This window comes from Serpula lacrymans (genome assembly GCF_000218685.1).
Source record: "Serpula lacrymans var. lacrymans S7.9 unplaced genomic scaffold SERLAscaffold_2, whole genome shotgun sequence".
Lineage (NCBI taxonomy): Eukaryota > Fungi > Basidiomycota > Agaricomycetes > Boletales > Serpulaceae > Serpula > Serpula lacrymans.
This window is the reverse complement of record NW_006763291.1, coordinates 2777163-2794351: the sequence shown is the minus strand read 5'-3', so window position 1 is coordinate 2794351 and position 17189 is coordinate 2777163. Positions and strand designations below refer to the sequence as shown.

The window sequence follows — 17189 nt, the reverse complement described above, 5'->3', positions numbered from 1 at the left end:
ATGTCAATAAATTCATAGATCATCAGGCCTTTGATATAATATTTTGATTGTTTTTTTTTCTCTGCTCTTATTCTCGCTTTTTGGTGCTTTTTTGTTTGTACCACTTGTGAATGATGATCTTGCCTTTATGTGCAGCTTTACTAAGTTTTGTTAAATGTCCAACTCACTTGTGCGACTTCCATCAAACTTGTGACTTTCTCGTCATCTTAAATTTCCTTTATCATATTATATTCAACTTTCCTATCTTACACTGCTTGGAAACAAAAATAAGCTGCCCAAGGAGTTGCACATTTTACTGATGCTCCTTCTTGATCTTCATCTTATCAACCCCAAAAATGTGTCCTAGGAGCTATTTCAAGGCTTGGGTGGTATCAAGTTTGTCAATAGCACAGGCCATCGGCACACGGTGTTGCTCTGAAGCCCAACTTCGCATCATCAAAGAGCTATCAAACGGTAAAGGGTATAAACCGAGTCACTCCGCTTTCCCAGCAATATACATCTGGATACTCGCTAGCCAAGCCATAGTGATTCCTTGCCGATGTAGTCTGGCGTAGTCGTCAATAGTATTCTATAGTCCTTATAGGTGGTGTACATATCGTAGAAAATAATGGCAGGAGAGCTAAGATTCATGTTACAGTGCCGAGTCAATGCTGAAGGTATTGGATTTCATTGATACTAGTAGCTGCAGCTGGCTGTTGAACGTCGAAAATGACGGTGGTTGAATTGCTAGATTATACATTGTACAGAAGGGCCATTGACTACACAACATACAAGAAAGCTTGAAGCGCTATCTAATAACCAAGAGACGCATGAAATGTCTCTGATTATTTACATAGAACTCATCATACACTCTCATGCTCGTATCACAGGTTGCTGCAGGATCGGCTTTCTTGTTGTACTTTGGAACCAAGTGAATGACTTGGCAGACGTCTGTTAATGGGACAACAGCTAAGCTGTTTGAATAAGATTGATGGCAAACAAGATACATCTGGATATTTGGTGCTGGAATAGCAAAACAAACTCCATTGGCCTCGGCATAGTGGAGAGGGGAATAATCAAAAATTTTGATGCAAAGCAGAGGTGAGGATGCATGTGCATTTGAAGGCACAGGACAAAATATGGTGTGAACCTGTGCTACAATATAACCTGGAATAGTGTGTCAGTAAGTACTGGCATGAGATCTCATAATACATCACCAATGTTCTGATACATCTGCTGACAACATCATTCCCTCATCATGTCGGATAAGGAGAGTATCACAGCGACCATGTGGTAATGTGTCACTCGGGGGAAGAGCCTGGACTGTTCGGGGGGGTAAAAGAATGGCTTTGCAGATGACATCAAGTCTGTTGAAAGGAATGGCATTTCTGGAAACACCGAAAAATGTCACAAGAACAGACGAAAGATCAGGAATGGAATATGTTGTAGTAGCATCTGTAATAGAAATAGAGGGTGCATGAGGGCGTTTTGTTAAAAGAAATGCAGTGAAATGATCATATGAGATATGAGAGCGGGGCTTGTTGAATAACGAGATGATAAGCTTCTTGGAATGTAGATTTTGTTCCTCCGGTAGTACCTGAGAAAGCCATATAAGCTCAGGATAATGGACTGAAATCAAACCGACACCTTGTTTCATGGAATTGATAAGACTTGCACCGTTTTCCTTTAAGGTGGTGTAAAGTTGGAAGAAACATTGTTTTTCTTGGCGGTCCAGGAAGCGGCAGCACTGGCCATGAAAATCTCTGTGATTTGAACCCCTATATGGTGTCTTGACTAGCGTGATATGGCAGCGCTCCGTTATATCACTGGTCCATTGGAAAGGTGCCCCAAGCAGCTTGATACTCCATTCTACATGGTGCATAAGTTCCAGCTTTGGGATTTCGAAATGCTTGAGTAGATTCTTCTTTGCACCTCGTTGACCACCTGCTTGAAAGATACTCCCTTTATAATGGTAAAACTGTCGGAGAGCTTCATTCATTGTGTGCATTATTTTGCCCGTATGTAACAGACTTTGTGCCAGAAATATGAAGTCTGTTATGGCACGGAGTGCACATAGGGCGTCATTAGAAACAGCACCTGCTGACACAGCAATGAGAACCTTCTTGAGTTCGCAATGTTCACGGCCGGTACACTGCTTGATTTGGGAGATTCCTTGGGACCAATGGTGCACTCCAACTCTTGGCTGAAGAGCTGAGAGTCGCAGGTCAAGCTCAGGGCCCCCAATGATGTTGATCACCCATTTGAGAACATGGTCATAATAAAATTTATGCCAGTTGTGTAGCGCATCGGGAGTAAGGAATATTGAAGGGTCGGCCATCCCCCAATCACGCCAAAATGGCTCTGTTACCCCATTCAAATGCATAGTTTTGCATTTTTTATGAAACAGGTTGATTTTGTTCGCATTAACAAGAGAGCAGACCTTCTCAATGGTGTTTAGTGTTAGCTCTTGAGAACAGATTGGTTGAGGTGTAGGATTACCAAAATGACGAGAGTTGGAGGTGGAGATGGGTGAGTGTTTCACAGACATACATGAGATCAGCAGCTGTTCAGGCAAATTTGTGATCCAAGATATTAGGGGTGTGTGTACACAATGGAGATGCCCAAATGGGTCAGATATCAAATGTGGTGTACACCAAGTCTCCTTCAGGCTGGCCATGACAATGTTGATACAGAAATGATATATTTGTGCCGATAAAACTGACTGAATGGAGGCAGAAACATCGATGAACTTGGGAATGGGTAAGTAGGCGACCAAAGCAAACACATGAGATGAGGCTTTTATTCAAACTGATGGGTGTATGTTTGCGAGAGATAGGAGGACTGGATGCATCTCTAAGTTGCCGGTTCCTACAGTCAGTGGGGTTTTGTCAGAAGCGGTGATGATACCCACAAGTGTATTACCACTGGGAATTGAAGACTAATCACATAAAACACATATATAGTAGCAAAAAAACATCACTTACTTGCAAGTCCCACGCAAGCTCTCCACTCATGAACTTGTCATATGCTCGTTTTTCCCCTCTTTCTGTCTGCTCATATAACCTGTAGGGCTCCATATCCATGGATGAAGTGAAAACAGGGTTACTGAAGAGCATGTCGACTACTTCTATACCTTCTCGATAGTACAGTGTTATGGGGCGCTTTGTCTTGTAAGGCCCCACCGTAATGTTTACATGCTTCCAGTGTGGGACATCCGGCAATGATTCTATTTGAGTCTGAATGTCCCTAGCGGTAGTATAACATAAATCCTGTTGTTTAACCTGTAATTGCAGGTTTGAGGATATTAGAAATTGAAAACAATAATGAAAAAGTCTTACATTATCAAGTCGTAAGAATGTGTCAATTTTCTGTTGGGATAATGAGGTCAAACTCAGCCGGTTCGCTAAACCCCACTCTTCTTGTGATGTGAATGGGTAGTGTAGATTCTCCTTTCGAATATGGACAAAGATGTCTTCATCCATTTTCTGTAAGTAATTCCGACCACCAGGCCAACTTGAAGACTTGTTCGGATGACAATCTCTGGTTATACCGAATGCATCTCGAGACCCTGTAGAGTTGTTAGAATGCAAATCATAGCTATTACTAACTGCAGGCTCATCAACATGACGAGCATTGCTGTCGGGTTCAACATCCATAGGAACTGGGATAGCTGCTTCGCTATGTTCCTCCTCAGTCCCCCCATGCAAATTTTCATATTCATCATCCTCAGAGTCACTCCCATACAGCTGAGAGTCGTCACCAGGATCATTGACCACTAGCATACAAAAGTCATTATATGAAAATCATTGGGGCTAAAATTACTTACTATCCAGTGCAGTCTCTGGGTCGTCGCAATAATCACTATCATATTCTGGATCAGCGTCCGCAAGCCATTGCCCACAATTGCTTTGTGGAGATGAGAGATTATGTTCTAGTTCTTCATGGCTCTGGAATATTCTTGCACAGTTCAAACAAAAGTAGTCAGTGTTAGAAGTTGAAGCAGGCGGAGTGGAATAACCAGGAAAAGCGAGGGACATATTGGGGTCCATCGTTTGGTTGATGAGGAGCTATAGAAGGCGAAGGGTAATTTAAGGCCAGGAAAATATTTAGCACAGTAAAAGCGGTTGTGAGTTATAAACAAAAAACTGACCTGATTGCGGACTTAGAGAGTGGAGGGATGCAAGTTAGAGAGAAAGATTTCTGCGGACTTTGACATGGTCACTTGTACCTAAAGAAAGCTTTTTTCACCCTCTCGATCTCAACCTCACTTGTACCTAAAGAAAGTCTAGTTGTGCATATCAGTACGGTGCGCATACCTTGAGGTATCATGAGGATGATTGACAATTGAATGTGATCATGGCATCAACAAGATCACTGATCCCTGGCCATCAGGAAAAACCCTTTTGCTATATAGCGCTATATAGCCACCACCTCTATATATATAAATGCATTCATAGAAACTATAGTACTATCAGTGCAATCATAGCTCTTATAGCTCTTATAGCATAGTAGTAGGCAAAATCTTAACCAAGGGGAGAAGTATCTATAATTTGCTCAAACTCTGGATTAATGTGATAAACTTCTTCAGTAATAGAAAGAGGCCAAAAGTGTGAGGCAACAATAAACTATAACAAAAACGAAACCTGTCTCCTTCTGCACTTGCAGGGAGTAAGGGGTTCAATGAGCTTGAGGTCGACAGACGCTAGTAAATATAGCGAGTAGAGGACTTTGAGAGGTAAGCTTCAAAGGTTCTTGTTGAGGAGTAAAGCGGGTAAATTCAGTAATAGAAAACTAAGGAGCCATACATGAATAGGTAAGGCTTTATATAGTGAACTGTCCGTTCCTCAGACCGAAAGGAGAATATACGAAAAGTGGTCTGAGGAATCAATCGACCAATAAGAAAAAGGGAGAGTAACTATCGTACAACTTTTAACTTGATTAATCAGCAGGTGAGAGACTTGTACTAATAATAGAGGATTGTCACATGTGTTCAGGAACCGTATCCTCATGATGAGGTACGATCCTAAATAAGGCGTTATTAGTATAACCAGGCTTTACTGGGGCTTGGAGCTGGTTGGCGAGATGCCTACTACCAGTCCCTACTCAGTGTGCTGGCTGGCTGGGAGCGATACCCAGTCTCTGATCTGTGATATAAAATGGTAGTGATGGTTAAGAAAGCCTGTGAGGGCTATGAGAAGTAGAACGGCAAACGATACCTCTAGCCCTAGAGCCAGAGGCGTAATGGGAAAAGTGTTCGAGAACCAAGACATAGCAAAGATAAGAAAATAATAAAATGGTCCTTACAAAAAGTGTTTGGAGTCAAGTATATTATTATAGGCAAGGTACTATAAGTGCTCTTATAGCCTATAGCAGCCTGCATAGCTCCTATAGCTGTGAAGGTCATAGTTATAATATAGTTCAAGGTGCTTAAAAGGGCTAATAAATCATACAGTATTAATTAATTATATAGCCTGTATTAATGAGATAGTAGTTTGTATCTTTGATATTTATAAAATAAGAATAATGATTTATCTAAATATAAGTAGTGACAATGAGTAAAAAAATAATCTAAGTCCATGAAAGGTCAATATATAACACCTGTATATATATTTTATAAGCTCTCATGGTGTAGTGGATAAATGTGATGTGTGGTGATAGGTTGCTTAGTCACCCAAAAGCTGACTAGCAGGTTGAAAGTTCAAGTCCTGTCTGTGTTAATTTTTTTTTATCAGCCACACAACAATTTCCAACATCTATAAGAGCATTTATAGAGCTATATGAGGCTCTATAGATGGCAGAGGTTCTATAACAGATTTGACCACTATAACAGCTTTATGAGTACTTATAGTGCTATAGAGCTCTATATAGCTACCCCCATTTTTCCTGATGGCCAGTGAGTGAGTTGGCACAACCTGCAGGTGCGTGAGAAGATCAAGAACCTTAAGCCTCCAAGTCCTCCACAATGTCCGCAAGTCTTTAGTATGATAAACCTTGCAGAACCAAGGACAGCATTACCTTCATGTCCATTAGACTCACCCCTGGAGAAGCCCACAGAGCCAGAGCTTGAGGTTGCTAGTAGTAAAGGCAGCAAAAAATGCAGACTTCCTGCAGGTGATTTTGACATCCTACCGCCTCCCAAAAAAAACATGAAGAAATTATTTACCTCAGTAAGTGCTTGGTTGCCCTACTCACCTTCTTTTCCATATTGACGAGACTCAGGCTTTCATAGAGCGTAGCAAGGAAGTTAATGTTTACTTTGCACGCAAACGTCTTTCTCTTGCACGAGCCACCAGAGCCACCCTCACTTCTGCGGAGCACACAGCAAAATGTTGATTACAGGAGGCTGAACTAGTACATGATCTGGCAAAGGATGAGCTCGAAGAGGCCCAGTTTTGGAAAAAGAAGGCAGACATACAAGTTGGTGCAGTGAGACATTACCTTGATCGTGAGGGCATTCCACTTGCAGACTCGGATGGCTTGGTGGGAGGGATAGTTCCAGACTTCGATAAGATACCTCTATCAAGTCCAGAGAATTCAAGTGAGCCCTCCAAGTCCTCAGGATCAGATGATGGGCATGAGTGACATGCCTACCGACTTGGATCTTGTCATTTTTTTCATCATGCATAGTATTTAAAATGTACAGATTGTGCAATGTAGTGTACACTATATTATATTCTCAATACATGTTTTTGTGCAGTGTTGTAATCATTATTCCTGACTTGAAAGGCTTGAACTTTTGAACTGCGTGAATGTGTGGAAATTTGGACTTGGGGAAGAAACCATCGCCTATTACGATAACACAATTTTTGGACCTTTCCTTTAATTTTCATTCTCCATTTTAACCTTTTTACTATAGTTCACACTCCGTGCCATGCGGCATGTTCCTTTTTCATTCTAACTCCACCTTCTCACGCAGCGCTGCCTTTATTCTTCTTTTAGACACAAACTCTCTCATGCAGTGGAGCTGGTCACACGGGCTACGCCCTCTGATATCATTAGCCACTACTTTTATCAACTGTACAGTACATAGGTACAAACACTCTGTATTAGTATAAATACCCCAATAGATCAAGGAGACTCCTCAGCGAGTCCTCCTGTTGTTAACCAACAAACTCTCTGCAGCCTAAGGGGTAACCACTCCCCATTCACTACCCTTATAGTGTGTTCTTGTGTGCGCCAGAGTAACTAACTCTTGGTTGTTACATCGCCTGTCTACATTAAACTCACTTAGTATCAGCCTGATGCCATGATCTACAGACATTATGGTATCAGGCTTGTTCATAATCCTATCCATCCTGTCCATTACCGTCATTACACGTTTCTTTCATTAACTTCTATACAGTATAATGAAGCACTGTCAACACCATGGTGCACTTTCATGTAAGTCTCATTTTGCATGTATTATACATCATTGCATCCACTTAGTTTTTTATGTACACATACAGGGTTTCCATACATTAAAATCTGACTTTTTATGTTCGAGTAGTGTAGTATTTTAGGATTTCCCAGCTTGATACTCTGAAGTCCCCAGTCAGTCTTATTCAACATGTCAGGTGAGTCTTTCGTTGCTCATTTTTTTGCAGATCTAACTTGTATTTTAGAGACAATACAAGGTTCAAGAGGGCCTGGTTGCCCTCGAGGTTCAGGAAGAGGGAGAGGGTCTGGTCTGGGTCGGGGTGCTACTTCTCAAGTCGATCCTGGCCCTCAACTCCCCGCATTTCAACCACGTCCATACAGAGGCCCATCGTACAATGCTGGAGGAGCCTTCAGCTCAACAGATCAACCCCATCCGACCCCTCAAACACTCCAGTCTCCGATCCATCGCCCTTTCTCAACACTGCTCACGCAGCCACTCCCATCCCAGTCTTTTCAGCACGATACCCAACATTCTCCCCTGCCAATTCCTACACCAGTGCAACATCCAGCGCAACATCCCTGGCCCGTACATTCTCCATTTCCATCTCTGCCAACACAATATCCCCGGCCTACACACTCTTTGGTTCCTCCTCGGTCACCTCCACCACAGCTACCTCCCATAGGCCAATTTCAAGAGCACCGCCAACAGCCACATCCCCTGCCCTCGCAGCCTATTATAAACTCCCACTATCTATCCACAAGCCCCTACCCAAACTGCAACCCCAACATGTGGCCCCCTCTATCTAGTGCACCCCATACCCGCCCATCTCAAGATCAAAGTCAAAACTCCCTTTCAACCTCACCGCCCTTCTCTCCTAGCTTTGCCAATGTTGTCCAATCCAGGCCTTCTGCAAGCCAGCCTCAAAGTATGGTCCGCCCAATGTTGCCTGCCCCCAGCACCAAATTTCAGCCTGCCATTTTGCGGAGCAGTGGGGCCCCCTGGGCTCGAGACATAGCCTCCCAGATGCCACCATCCTCCAGCACCACTAATCCCAGCACTGAAACTCGACCTACCATTCTGCACAGTAGCAGGGCCCCCAGCACTCCAAATGCAGTCTCCCAAATGTGATTTCCCCCCGGAACTATGAGTCCCAGCACAGGAACTCGACCCTCTGTCCCACAAACTACTACGGCTTCTACAGCCAGCTCTAGTACAGTGTCATCCACAGCATCTTTACGCAGAAGGATTGCTGCTGCGTCATTGATTCAGGTAATGTATCAACATTGCCTTGTAGCATTCTCCATGATATGCCCTGTAATATCATTACTGATATACCTACATATACAGGCTTCTGGAAGGATCACTGATACATTGGCTGACCATCAATCCCAACAAGTGTCCCGCCATCTCCCCTCCCAGGACTTCCTTCAGCAATTCCAAAACCATACACCGCCCAACTCTTCTGCTCCCTCACGAAGGTCTCATACCGCTTCTCGCTCACGTTGTTCCAGCCGTTCCCGTACTCGCCGTCGTTCTCAGCAGTCATCTTCTGAAGATTCATGTTCCAACTCGCAAGATCAAGACACAGAGGATGATGAAGACAGAAACCCTGCAAATACTGATTTTGAGATAAATGTGATGGCGAAAAGCCTCGTGCCCAACAACATTCAAAGAAGGAGAAGAAACCCACACCTTGGGATATGGCATTCTACCTGCCAAAGGTTCAGAAGAGGATTGCTTGTGCACAAATGTTCTATGGCCAAGAGGTCGCTACCTCCTGGGGATTTCCATACTTGGCCAAAGGGCCACCTCCCGAGCAGCCTCACCGGAGCACTGAAACCAAGGAGGAAGCTTGGAACACTATCAATCAAACCAATGACAGCTACCAATGTGAGTCTATCAAGCATCCTCAATCGTGATAGCAAACCTAACATCTCCTTCAAAGATCCCGAACTCGACAAAGGTATTCGAAAATTGGTCAAGTTTTCATTTTTTTCATTTACTTGAACGCTAATATCTACTCTATAGATCAGAGACGAAGGCGCGTCGCTGCGTGGCAAGGTTAGAGATTATGGATGGATTGCTGCTAATCATTATAATATACCAGTACCAGCCGACAACATATTGTCAGATCCGGATAAACTGAAGGAATGGGAGGACCACATAATAAATCAATGGCTGGGAAAAGACACAAAGATGTTTCTGCATGGTCAAATGGCTGATGGGAGGACAGATTGGTATGGACATCCTGCATTGGATGAAATGATGGTTGGGTTTTGGTTTGGAAGATGCTCCTATACTCGTGATTTTCTGCACAACTTTCAACCGCCAAACAAGATGACTTTGGCACTCACTTGCACAGCTGTATGTATTTTCATTTATGCATATTCATATCTACTGACAACTCTTGATAGCTCAAATGTTCTATTGAAGAAAAGATTCGAAATATAGCTTTTCAATCCATCATCCATGTCGTCAAATTCAAGACCGATAAGTATCAATCATTCTATAAGACACACATAGCTAGTATTGAGAAGGCAATGAACTCACAAATCATTGGGCCGATTGTCAAGAAGTGATGTGATGACTGGGCCAGACGTGGGAGGTAGGTGGTATAATGTCCATTCAAGCATTCCTAATGCCTATTCAATGAGTAGCAAGCTACAGAGAAGCCACACTGAAGGTAACCACCAATTTGATGGTGATGGTGATGATGACGAACTAGGGGCTTCTTTTATTCCAAGTGATTCAGAGCTGGAATGAATGTAATTACTGCTTTACTGCTATCTCGTTGTATATGCCCTATGGAATCACTTGTAACGCCATGATCTATGGATTATTTCACTTAAATTTCACTGGTTTTTTATTCAGCTATTGTACTATGTGGTGGGCCATTTATGAATTAAACTCTGGGATTCAATTTTTCATTGTGCGAGCAAGAAACCAACGCATCCTGTTATGTAGTGCGTCTGTAATAGCTTTGTAGCAACGGTTCACTACGCATAATGCTGTTTGTGTCCGGACACTAAGCGAAGCTACAGAAGCTACGTAGCAATGGCCAGTCTACCGATGTACACGGATAATGTCAGACCATCTCGATCCACCTTTTTTAGTCAATCATCAAGTGTCTGGCCACTCGAGGTTGACTGAGCATGCAAAGTAGGTAAGCATGACTTTCTGCTTACCTAATATTTCCAGCTGACATATGCCTTGTACCCCCTTGCACTCAATCCCTGGCCTGCCTGCGAACTTTACCATACAAATTTTATATAGTAACTATTTTCCTTTCCATATTCGTGACATTTTGTCTTCACCAATTTTCCCTTTACTTGCAAAGCACATTTTATAATAATATTGATACTCACAACAGTCACGGTCACACTGCATGGGCAAATTAGAGGTATAAAAGCGGCTGTTGAATATACTAAGATGCCGTGTTCCGCGGTGTCTAAAATTCCAACCGTAACCAAACGACCACCGTACCGACATGGTTCAGCTGTGCAGAGCGTATTATCCTGCAAGCCCTTTTAGAGTCAAGCACGCAAATTTGTCCATCAGATCCAAGAGAATTCGGACTGACATCGAATGCAGAGCGTCTCAAGTGAAGGCCGGTGCTATACCCACACAGCATCGATATCAATGAATGTAAGGTCTCACCACCATTCTCAGCGTCGTCAGGAAAGATGCCAGTGGCGCCATTAGTAAACTATTCATCTCATCATGATTCTTTCTACAGTAGCTGTGTTCCTGGGCCCTGGCTGCTGGCTGCTGACACGGAGTATCGTAGTACTGGAAAACTTATAAAGGCTTGTAATTTTACTCGATAACGACCACTCGCCTAACAGCTCACCAGAGAGAACCAGAGGTCTGTTATTCAGGAGTTTTTTCTTGAGTGAACCACTCTACTGACAAGGACGAACTGTCTTTCTCCTCAGGTTTACCATTGACCGCCAATACACACTTCTTGAGATTTCCCCCAGCATATCATAGGTGTGCGACACGGTAGCTAGTGAGTCCTGTTGTATTTTCTTGGGCGAAGTCGCGGTTTCTAACGCTGAGCGTGCTCTACATTCCTATGTGGCAGCATAAACTGACGGTACACTTTGAAGTCACTTATCGGTCAGTAATCCGACGACTCTCTCTGTGGAAACTGCGATTGTCACCGCCGCACAAAATATGATAAGGATATTTATGGGGAGGCCAAGTTACCCTGTGAGCGGGCAAGTGCGATTCGGAGGACCGAGAGTTACTTCAGGCGGCCAGCCTTCCAATTCAGCATCCGGTATGCCGTCGCGTTTACTGCCAACCAGAAGAAAATCCAGGGCATACTTACCCTCCAACATGCAAGCTGTTGTCTTTGAGCGCGTAGTATGCAGAGGCGAAGAAGGTGGTGTAGGATTCGTGAATGTACTGCGGTTGTGATACTAGCAATTTAAGGATGCGAATAAATATCGAGTGGCTACCTAGCTACCTCATGTCTGAGGAAGGTTCTGATAGAAAGCTGGATCGCTGCCAGATGACCGTAGTAGTGGAACTCTCCGTGAGTTCAAGCTGGATTTTGGCAAGAACGCTTTATGCTGAGAACTACAAACTGGAGTAGGATTTCCCGAATGGGATTGACCACTCTCGGCCCCGATTAAATGAATGTGGGAAAGGATTAATAATTTATTTGTGGTTTACGCCAGCAATATTATTATTTCACAGCTCTTCTGTACATTGACTCTATGCATAACGCCAGTCTCACTCATATTTGCTTGAATTGAAGAGGAAAGTCAATAGTTGGGATCATGGCGCCTGCTCACATTGCTATCCTTGGTGGCGGGCTTACAGGCTTATCATCTGCATTTCATTTATCTCGTCGTTTTCCAAACTCGCTAATCACGTTACTGGACAAGGAGACACGGCTGGGTGGATGGGCTCGTACTAAGCGTATTCAGGTCAAAGGGGCTGATGGAAAAGAAGGCATTGTTGTAATAGAAGCAGGCCCACGGACATTGAGGCCAAATGCGAAGTCCGTCTTGGAACTTGTAAGTTCAAGATTGTAGACCCCCTGATAAAAATATCACAGCTCCCCTTCTTGTTGACTTTCTGTGTATGATTGCTAACTTGGCTACACCAAGGCCAGATCAACCTATTGGACTTGAAGTCCTCGCTTGTGACCGTCTCAAAGTCATCGCCAGCAGCCAGGAATCGCTATCTCCGCATTCCTAACCATGCCGGCCTAGAGAAAATTCCATCCTCCCTGCTTTCTATGCCGTTTTCTTCACTTGGCCGGACCATGCTACTTGGTGGTATGCGCGACATTTTTAGCCGACGAAATAGACCACCGATATCCGACGAGTCTGTCGACTCGTTCTTGGCACGTAGATTCGGTGAAAAAATAGCAAGGACATTTGGAAGCGCAATTATACATGGTATATATGCCGCCGATTCTCGTATGCTAAGTTTACGTGCTGCGTTTCCGTCCATGTGGGAGTCGGAGGATAGGGGCAGCGGAAGCGTCAGTATGGGATTCTTGCGACCAGTACGGAAAACAGAAACGAATACCAACCATCATTACGAGCTAGGAGACGTGATGGACTTGATGCGGGACGTATCTGTGTACTCGTTTAAGGATGGTATTGGTTCGCTCACTGACACCTTGGCACGGGAGATCAGGAAGAAGCCAAATGTAAGGGTATATAGCGGCGTAGGTGTCACATCCCTACGTCTTAGTTCAGGAAGTAAAGGATTCGAGGTAATTTTCTATTATTATCCGCTGTATATATATGTATTTTTTTCATATGCTTTTGGCGCAGGTGACCACTGTCTCAAACGAAACATTGCATCCGACTCATGTAGTATCAGCACTACCACTACCACGTTTGCACTCTCTTCTACCGCCGACACTTGCCCTTCCTCATCTAAAAACAAACCCTTACACTTCCGTGACAGTCGTGAACTTGGTATTTTCTGCACCGTCTGGATCTTCACTGCATCCTCCAGGGTTTGGCTACCTCGTCCCACGGCCTGATAGCGGGTATACTGCAGAAGATGCCGGAATTTTAGGCTGTGTATTTGACTCGTCAGCGACCGCGTCCCAAGACAATGTGGATGGAATCGTCAAATTGACGGTTATGCTTGGTGGGCCCTATCCCATCTCACCGGCACACGTCGAGATTTCTACCATCTTACGCAACTTATCTATCCATCTGGGCGTGTCTCTACCTCAGCCACTAGCAGTGCGCATACATTCAAATGCTAACTGTATACCGATGCTGGGAGTAGGTCACGTAGAGCGGATGAAGGACCTGAAACAAGTACTCGAGCAAGAGCCCTGGAGCGGACGACTGGAAGTCGTTGGAGCAGGAGTTGGTGGGGTCAGTGTAGGTGACTGTGTCGAAGCAGGCAGAGGTGTTGGTCAAAATTGGGCGTGATATGATTTCGTTTTGAGCTGCTTCTATGTATTAATCAACTGAAGAACATGAAGCTAGAACGAATAATATTGCTAATACTAATAGACACATAATAAACCAAGCATTGCGATACCAGTACAGAGTGACAGTTGAAATTAGTAGATAGATAATAAAACCAAGTCCGATACTATAATCATCATATATCTGTATATCCTACAAGAAGCATCATTGAGCCAATTCACCATGTTCCCAAGGCACGGAAATGACTCCAATTTGATACTCTCCACGCTCGCCGGTTGATGGTTGCTCTGAACTCCCTTCCATACCAGAGGTATTATTGGTCAGACGGATAGGAGAAGGCATCGCAATCATGACTGCGACCTGAACAGCCTCTGGCAGACCGTCAGGCTTATCTGGTATCTTGTTTTGCTTTCTGCCTGGAATGAGTGAGCGCAATGTGCGTGGTCGCAGTCCACTGATGGACACCGGTGCAGCCAGGCCATCAGACGTCGCACTCTCCGCCGAGTATGCTGACGTCCCCTCCTTAATTCTTGGAATGGAATCACCACGCATTAGGGTGGCCGATATCGGCTGTAAGGCAGGTTTGCATCAGAGGTCATGCGAGAAGGCATGAGGGTATCGTCGGAAGTACCCCCGGCGTGAAGAGAAGAGATAGACGCACCATGATCGTCCGCCAATTCCACGAATCCTGGTCGTCCAAGCTCTTCAACCAAGTCTCCCAAAATGCTGGTCTAGTCTGCTTCTCCACAAATTTTGCCCTTTGCACAGCTTCGTCCCATGACTCGCCAGTGCGAATCCTGAAGCCCCTTCGAGAGCCGATGCCGCATCCCACGAAGATGAGCAGAAGAGCGATGAAGGTGATGAGAAAGCCGAAGAAATAGTTTGCGCTGCTGTTTCCACCCGAAGAGCTGCTTGCTGGGGATGCGGTACTGCTGCTGGACGATGAGCTCGTCGTCGCGGTTGAGACAAGAGAGCCCGAGGAGGAGGACATAGGGCTTGTTTTGTCGGACGAATTAGATGTGCGATATCGTGGCACCTAGAGGAAGAGTGGGCTGAGAGAAATGTTGACCAGCAAGATTGTTCTCATTGGGACGGTCGCCTGGGTGAAAAACAAACGTCAACCCGGGCCATCTTACTTGGCAGATTCACAGTTGGTAATTATAACCGTGGTGAAATCCACACGTGCTCCTTATTATCTACACACTTGCGACTTCCATTTTCAAAAACAATACATTGCACCATGAACTTGAAGCTCGCAACCGTTTCGTGCATAGATACAGATTATTTGTACACAAAAGTAGTTAGCAGGGACTTCATAATATCACACAGCTTTCAGGCCCTCCCAATGCCGGTAGTTCCAGCGGCAGGCATCGTGGTTGTTGTTGTCGAAGGCTGAAGCGCTGTGCTCCAAGTGGCAGTGGTGGGCCAAGGGGTTGCCGCAACAGCTGGAGAGGTCGTGCCGTAGGGGGCGGGGCCAGGGACTATCACAGAGTAAAAACTCAGTAGGGCTTTCGAAAGTGTTCCAGTAAGAAAACTTACTCGTGTATGCATCTAACTGTTGATAGATATTAATCAGGATTCCAGGGTCAGTCGGGCTGTAGGCTCCAGGAATATTGACGGTAGGCGGAGAAACAGTTCCAGAGCCCCCAACCTACATCATTACGTGTCCAACCGATAAAGTTCAGTTATAGTGCTCCAAAAGGAATGGACGAACGTTAATCTGATAGCACGACATGTAAAATCTGTTTTGTCATTTCGTTAATAAGATAATATGACATAAGAGTAATGAGGACTAACTGAGCACCACCCTCAGAACTGGCTACGTGAAGAGCTATGATTGGATGACGCTTTGCATGAGGAGTTAGAAATGAGCAAAGGGAATCCCAAGACTTACCAATGACTTCAGCACGTAACAGATAGTTGCCAGGCTCAATATTCTGAGGAACCGTGAAGGTATAGTGCCCACAGTTGTCCTAGTACCAAGACAAGTTAATGAACTATCACTATTTTCTTGTAGCAAGCTCTTACATTGAGAACCTCTAAAACGCATTTATAAATTTCGGAAATCATGAGGAAATAAAATTCTCACCAGTCCCCCAATAATCAGGATCATCTGAAGGAAGACCTATCTCAGAGACTTTGAACCAGGCCGCGCTGGAGCCAACAGCAGTAGTAGCATCAGAGACTTTAGCCATATAAATCTGAAAAGACCCTCAGCATAGATCACGGGGTGGGGAGAACTGTGATAGATTGTTACATTGATTGGGCCGTAGTGGTTCCCCCCAATAGCTTGGGTAGAGCAGGAACGATCGCCAGGCTGCTGGTGCATTTCGACAGTCACTGCATCTCCAGCTAAAGCACGCCATGCATAAGAAACTGAGACGAGCAGGCGGTGACGAATAATAACATACGGTTTACGGGACATATTCCCGAGCTTGGAGTAGGATTCACGTTGCACGTAAGGTCCTATCAATCCTGTTCAAAACCAATGTTATTGTGAGCGCTATCGGAGTACTCACAGTGCTGCTGACATCGGTGACAGGCGAGTTACTCAGGGGCATGCGCACGCAAGCCTCAGAATAGTCCACCCCGTTAATCCACAGATCTTGAAAAGTGGCATGGGCAGTAACAGATACAACAAAACAAACAGTAGCGGCGAGTGAAAGAAGCATTGTAGATTTTCCCAGTCAAATCACGCAGTGCTCGAGAGGATGGCGATACCTTTGGCATTGAGTATCCGCAGAGTTTTATAATGTCTCGTAGGCTATAATACAAGTGTCATTACATCAGTTAGTCTACACCGAAGTAGATATTGTCATGATATACTGGAGAGATATTTCCGCGAAATCCCATCAGGTGATCTCAAAAAGAAAATGCCAGCCTAGGGGAATAATCGTGGAGAATCGATGAAGAAAGTCAACGGCGAGTTGTCGTTAGGCGAGCGGATACAGCTTGTCAATGTTTAGAAGGTTTTACAGAGCATATGCGATTCTCGGAAAAACATAGTTCTGCGAGACATTGGCGGGTTAGCTCTTGGAAGATATTCGATTGTCGGAAAGCTACTATCCGGAAATTATCCGAATTAATGTCAAATAAGACGCACTGCACTAGCCAGGATACTATTGCAGATGTCGTGATAGTGCCAAGTGTTGTGTAAATGTGGATCCTATCGATCATCTGTGCTATTGAAGCATACAATCAGACTTGCGCATTCATAATGAAACCAAGCAACTGAAAGGGTACGCATGACTTGTATTTAACAGGTTGAAACGGAAACATACACTGCATATACATATTTAAGCAAATTTTTATCACCGGAGGTAACAAGAAATGATAGCATGAAGCACTTGCCAAGTCCACGATACCTATGTAGCCCCGCACGGTTCAAGAATCAGCTACCACGGAGGGAGCACCAACACTACCCTTGCGAGTTCTTA

General features: G+C 44.4%; 7 protein-coding genes across 7 annotated transcripts; 4 read left to right on the top strand and 3 right to left on the bottom strand.

Annotated features, from left to right (window-relative positions):
• Nucleotides 1-1696: 1696 nt before the first annotated feature.
• On the bottom strand, nucleotides 1697-2683 carry SERLADRAFT_333648 (uncharacterized protein; the record flags this gene model as incomplete). Its single annotated transcript, XM_007314003.1, has 1 exon — nucleotides 1697-2683. A coding segment is annotated over one exon (987 nt), but the record flags the coding sequence as incomplete, so codon positions are not given.
• A 99-nt stretch (nucleotides 2684-2782) lies between these two features.
• On the bottom strand, nucleotides 2783-4016 carry SERLADRAFT_433780 (uncharacterized protein; the record flags this gene model as incomplete). Its single annotated transcript, XM_007314002.1, has 4 exons — nucleotides 2783-2917; nucleotides 2964-3260; nucleotides 3318-3754; nucleotides 3806-4016. The coding sequence occupies 4 exons, from the start codon at nucleotides 4014-4016 to the stop codon at nucleotides 2783-2785; spliced, it is 1080 nt and encodes a 359-aa protein (XP_007314064.1).
• Nucleotides 4017-5941: 1925 nt separating this feature from the next.
• Nucleotides 5942-6312, top strand: SERLADRAFT_433779 (uncharacterized protein; the record flags this gene model as incomplete). The annotated part of the gene is made up of 3 exons (XM_007314001.1): nucleotides 5942-5951; nucleotides 6010-6146; nucleotides 6199-6312. 3 exons carry the CDS (start codon nucleotides 5942-5944, stop codon nucleotides 6310-6312), a joined length of 261 nt encoding a protein of 86 aa, XP_007314063.1.
• A 1032-nt stretch (nucleotides 6313-7344) lies between these two features.
• On the top strand, nucleotides 7345-8018 carry SERLADRAFT_405674 (uncharacterized protein; the record flags this gene model as incomplete). The annotated part of the gene is made up of 3 exons (XM_007314000.1): nucleotides 7345-7359; nucleotides 7515-7532; nucleotides 7581-8018. The coding sequence occupies 3 exons, from the start codon at nucleotides 7345-7347 to the stop codon at nucleotides 8016-8018; spliced, it is 471 nt and encodes a 156-aa protein (XP_007314062.1).
• Nucleotides 8019-9036: 1018 nt separating this feature from the next.
• On the top strand, nucleotides 9037-9915 carry SERLADRAFT_413154 (uncharacterized protein; the record flags this gene model as incomplete). The annotated part of the gene is made up of 4 exons (XM_007313999.1): nucleotides 9037-9226; nucleotides 9259-9299; nucleotides 9365-9700; nucleotides 9751-9915. 4 exons carry the CDS (start codon nucleotides 9037-9039, stop codon nucleotides 9913-9915), a joined length of 732 nt encoding a protein of 243 aa, XP_007314061.1.
• Nucleotides 9916-12031: 2116 nt separating this feature from the next.
• Nucleotides 12032-14881, top strand: SERLADRAFT_445600 (uncharacterized protein; the record flags this gene model as incomplete). The annotated part of the gene is made up of 4 exons (XM_007313998.1): nucleotides 12032-12363; nucleotides 12462-13073; nucleotides 13135-14324; nucleotides 14419-14881. The coding sequence occupies 3 exons, from the start codon at nucleotides 12124-12126 to the stop codon at nucleotides 13750-13752; spliced, it is 1470 nt and encodes a 489-aa protein (XP_007314060.1).
• A 236-nt stretch (nucleotides 14882-15117) lies between these two features.
• Nucleotides 15118-16418, bottom strand: SERLADRAFT_335267 (glycoside hydrolase family 61 protein; the record flags this gene model as incomplete). The annotated part of the gene is made up of 10 exons (XM_007313997.1): nucleotides 15118-15233; nucleotides 15292-15403; nucleotides 15467-15494; nucleotides 15550-15583; nucleotides 15647-15725; nucleotides 15781-15791; nucleotides 15842-15953; nucleotides 16010-16104; nucleotides 16164-16218; nucleotides 16272-16418. Coding segments are annotated over 10 exons (789 nt in total), but the record flags the coding sequence as incomplete, so codon positions are not given.
• Between the last annotated feature and the right edge of the window lie 771 nt (nucleotides 16419-17189).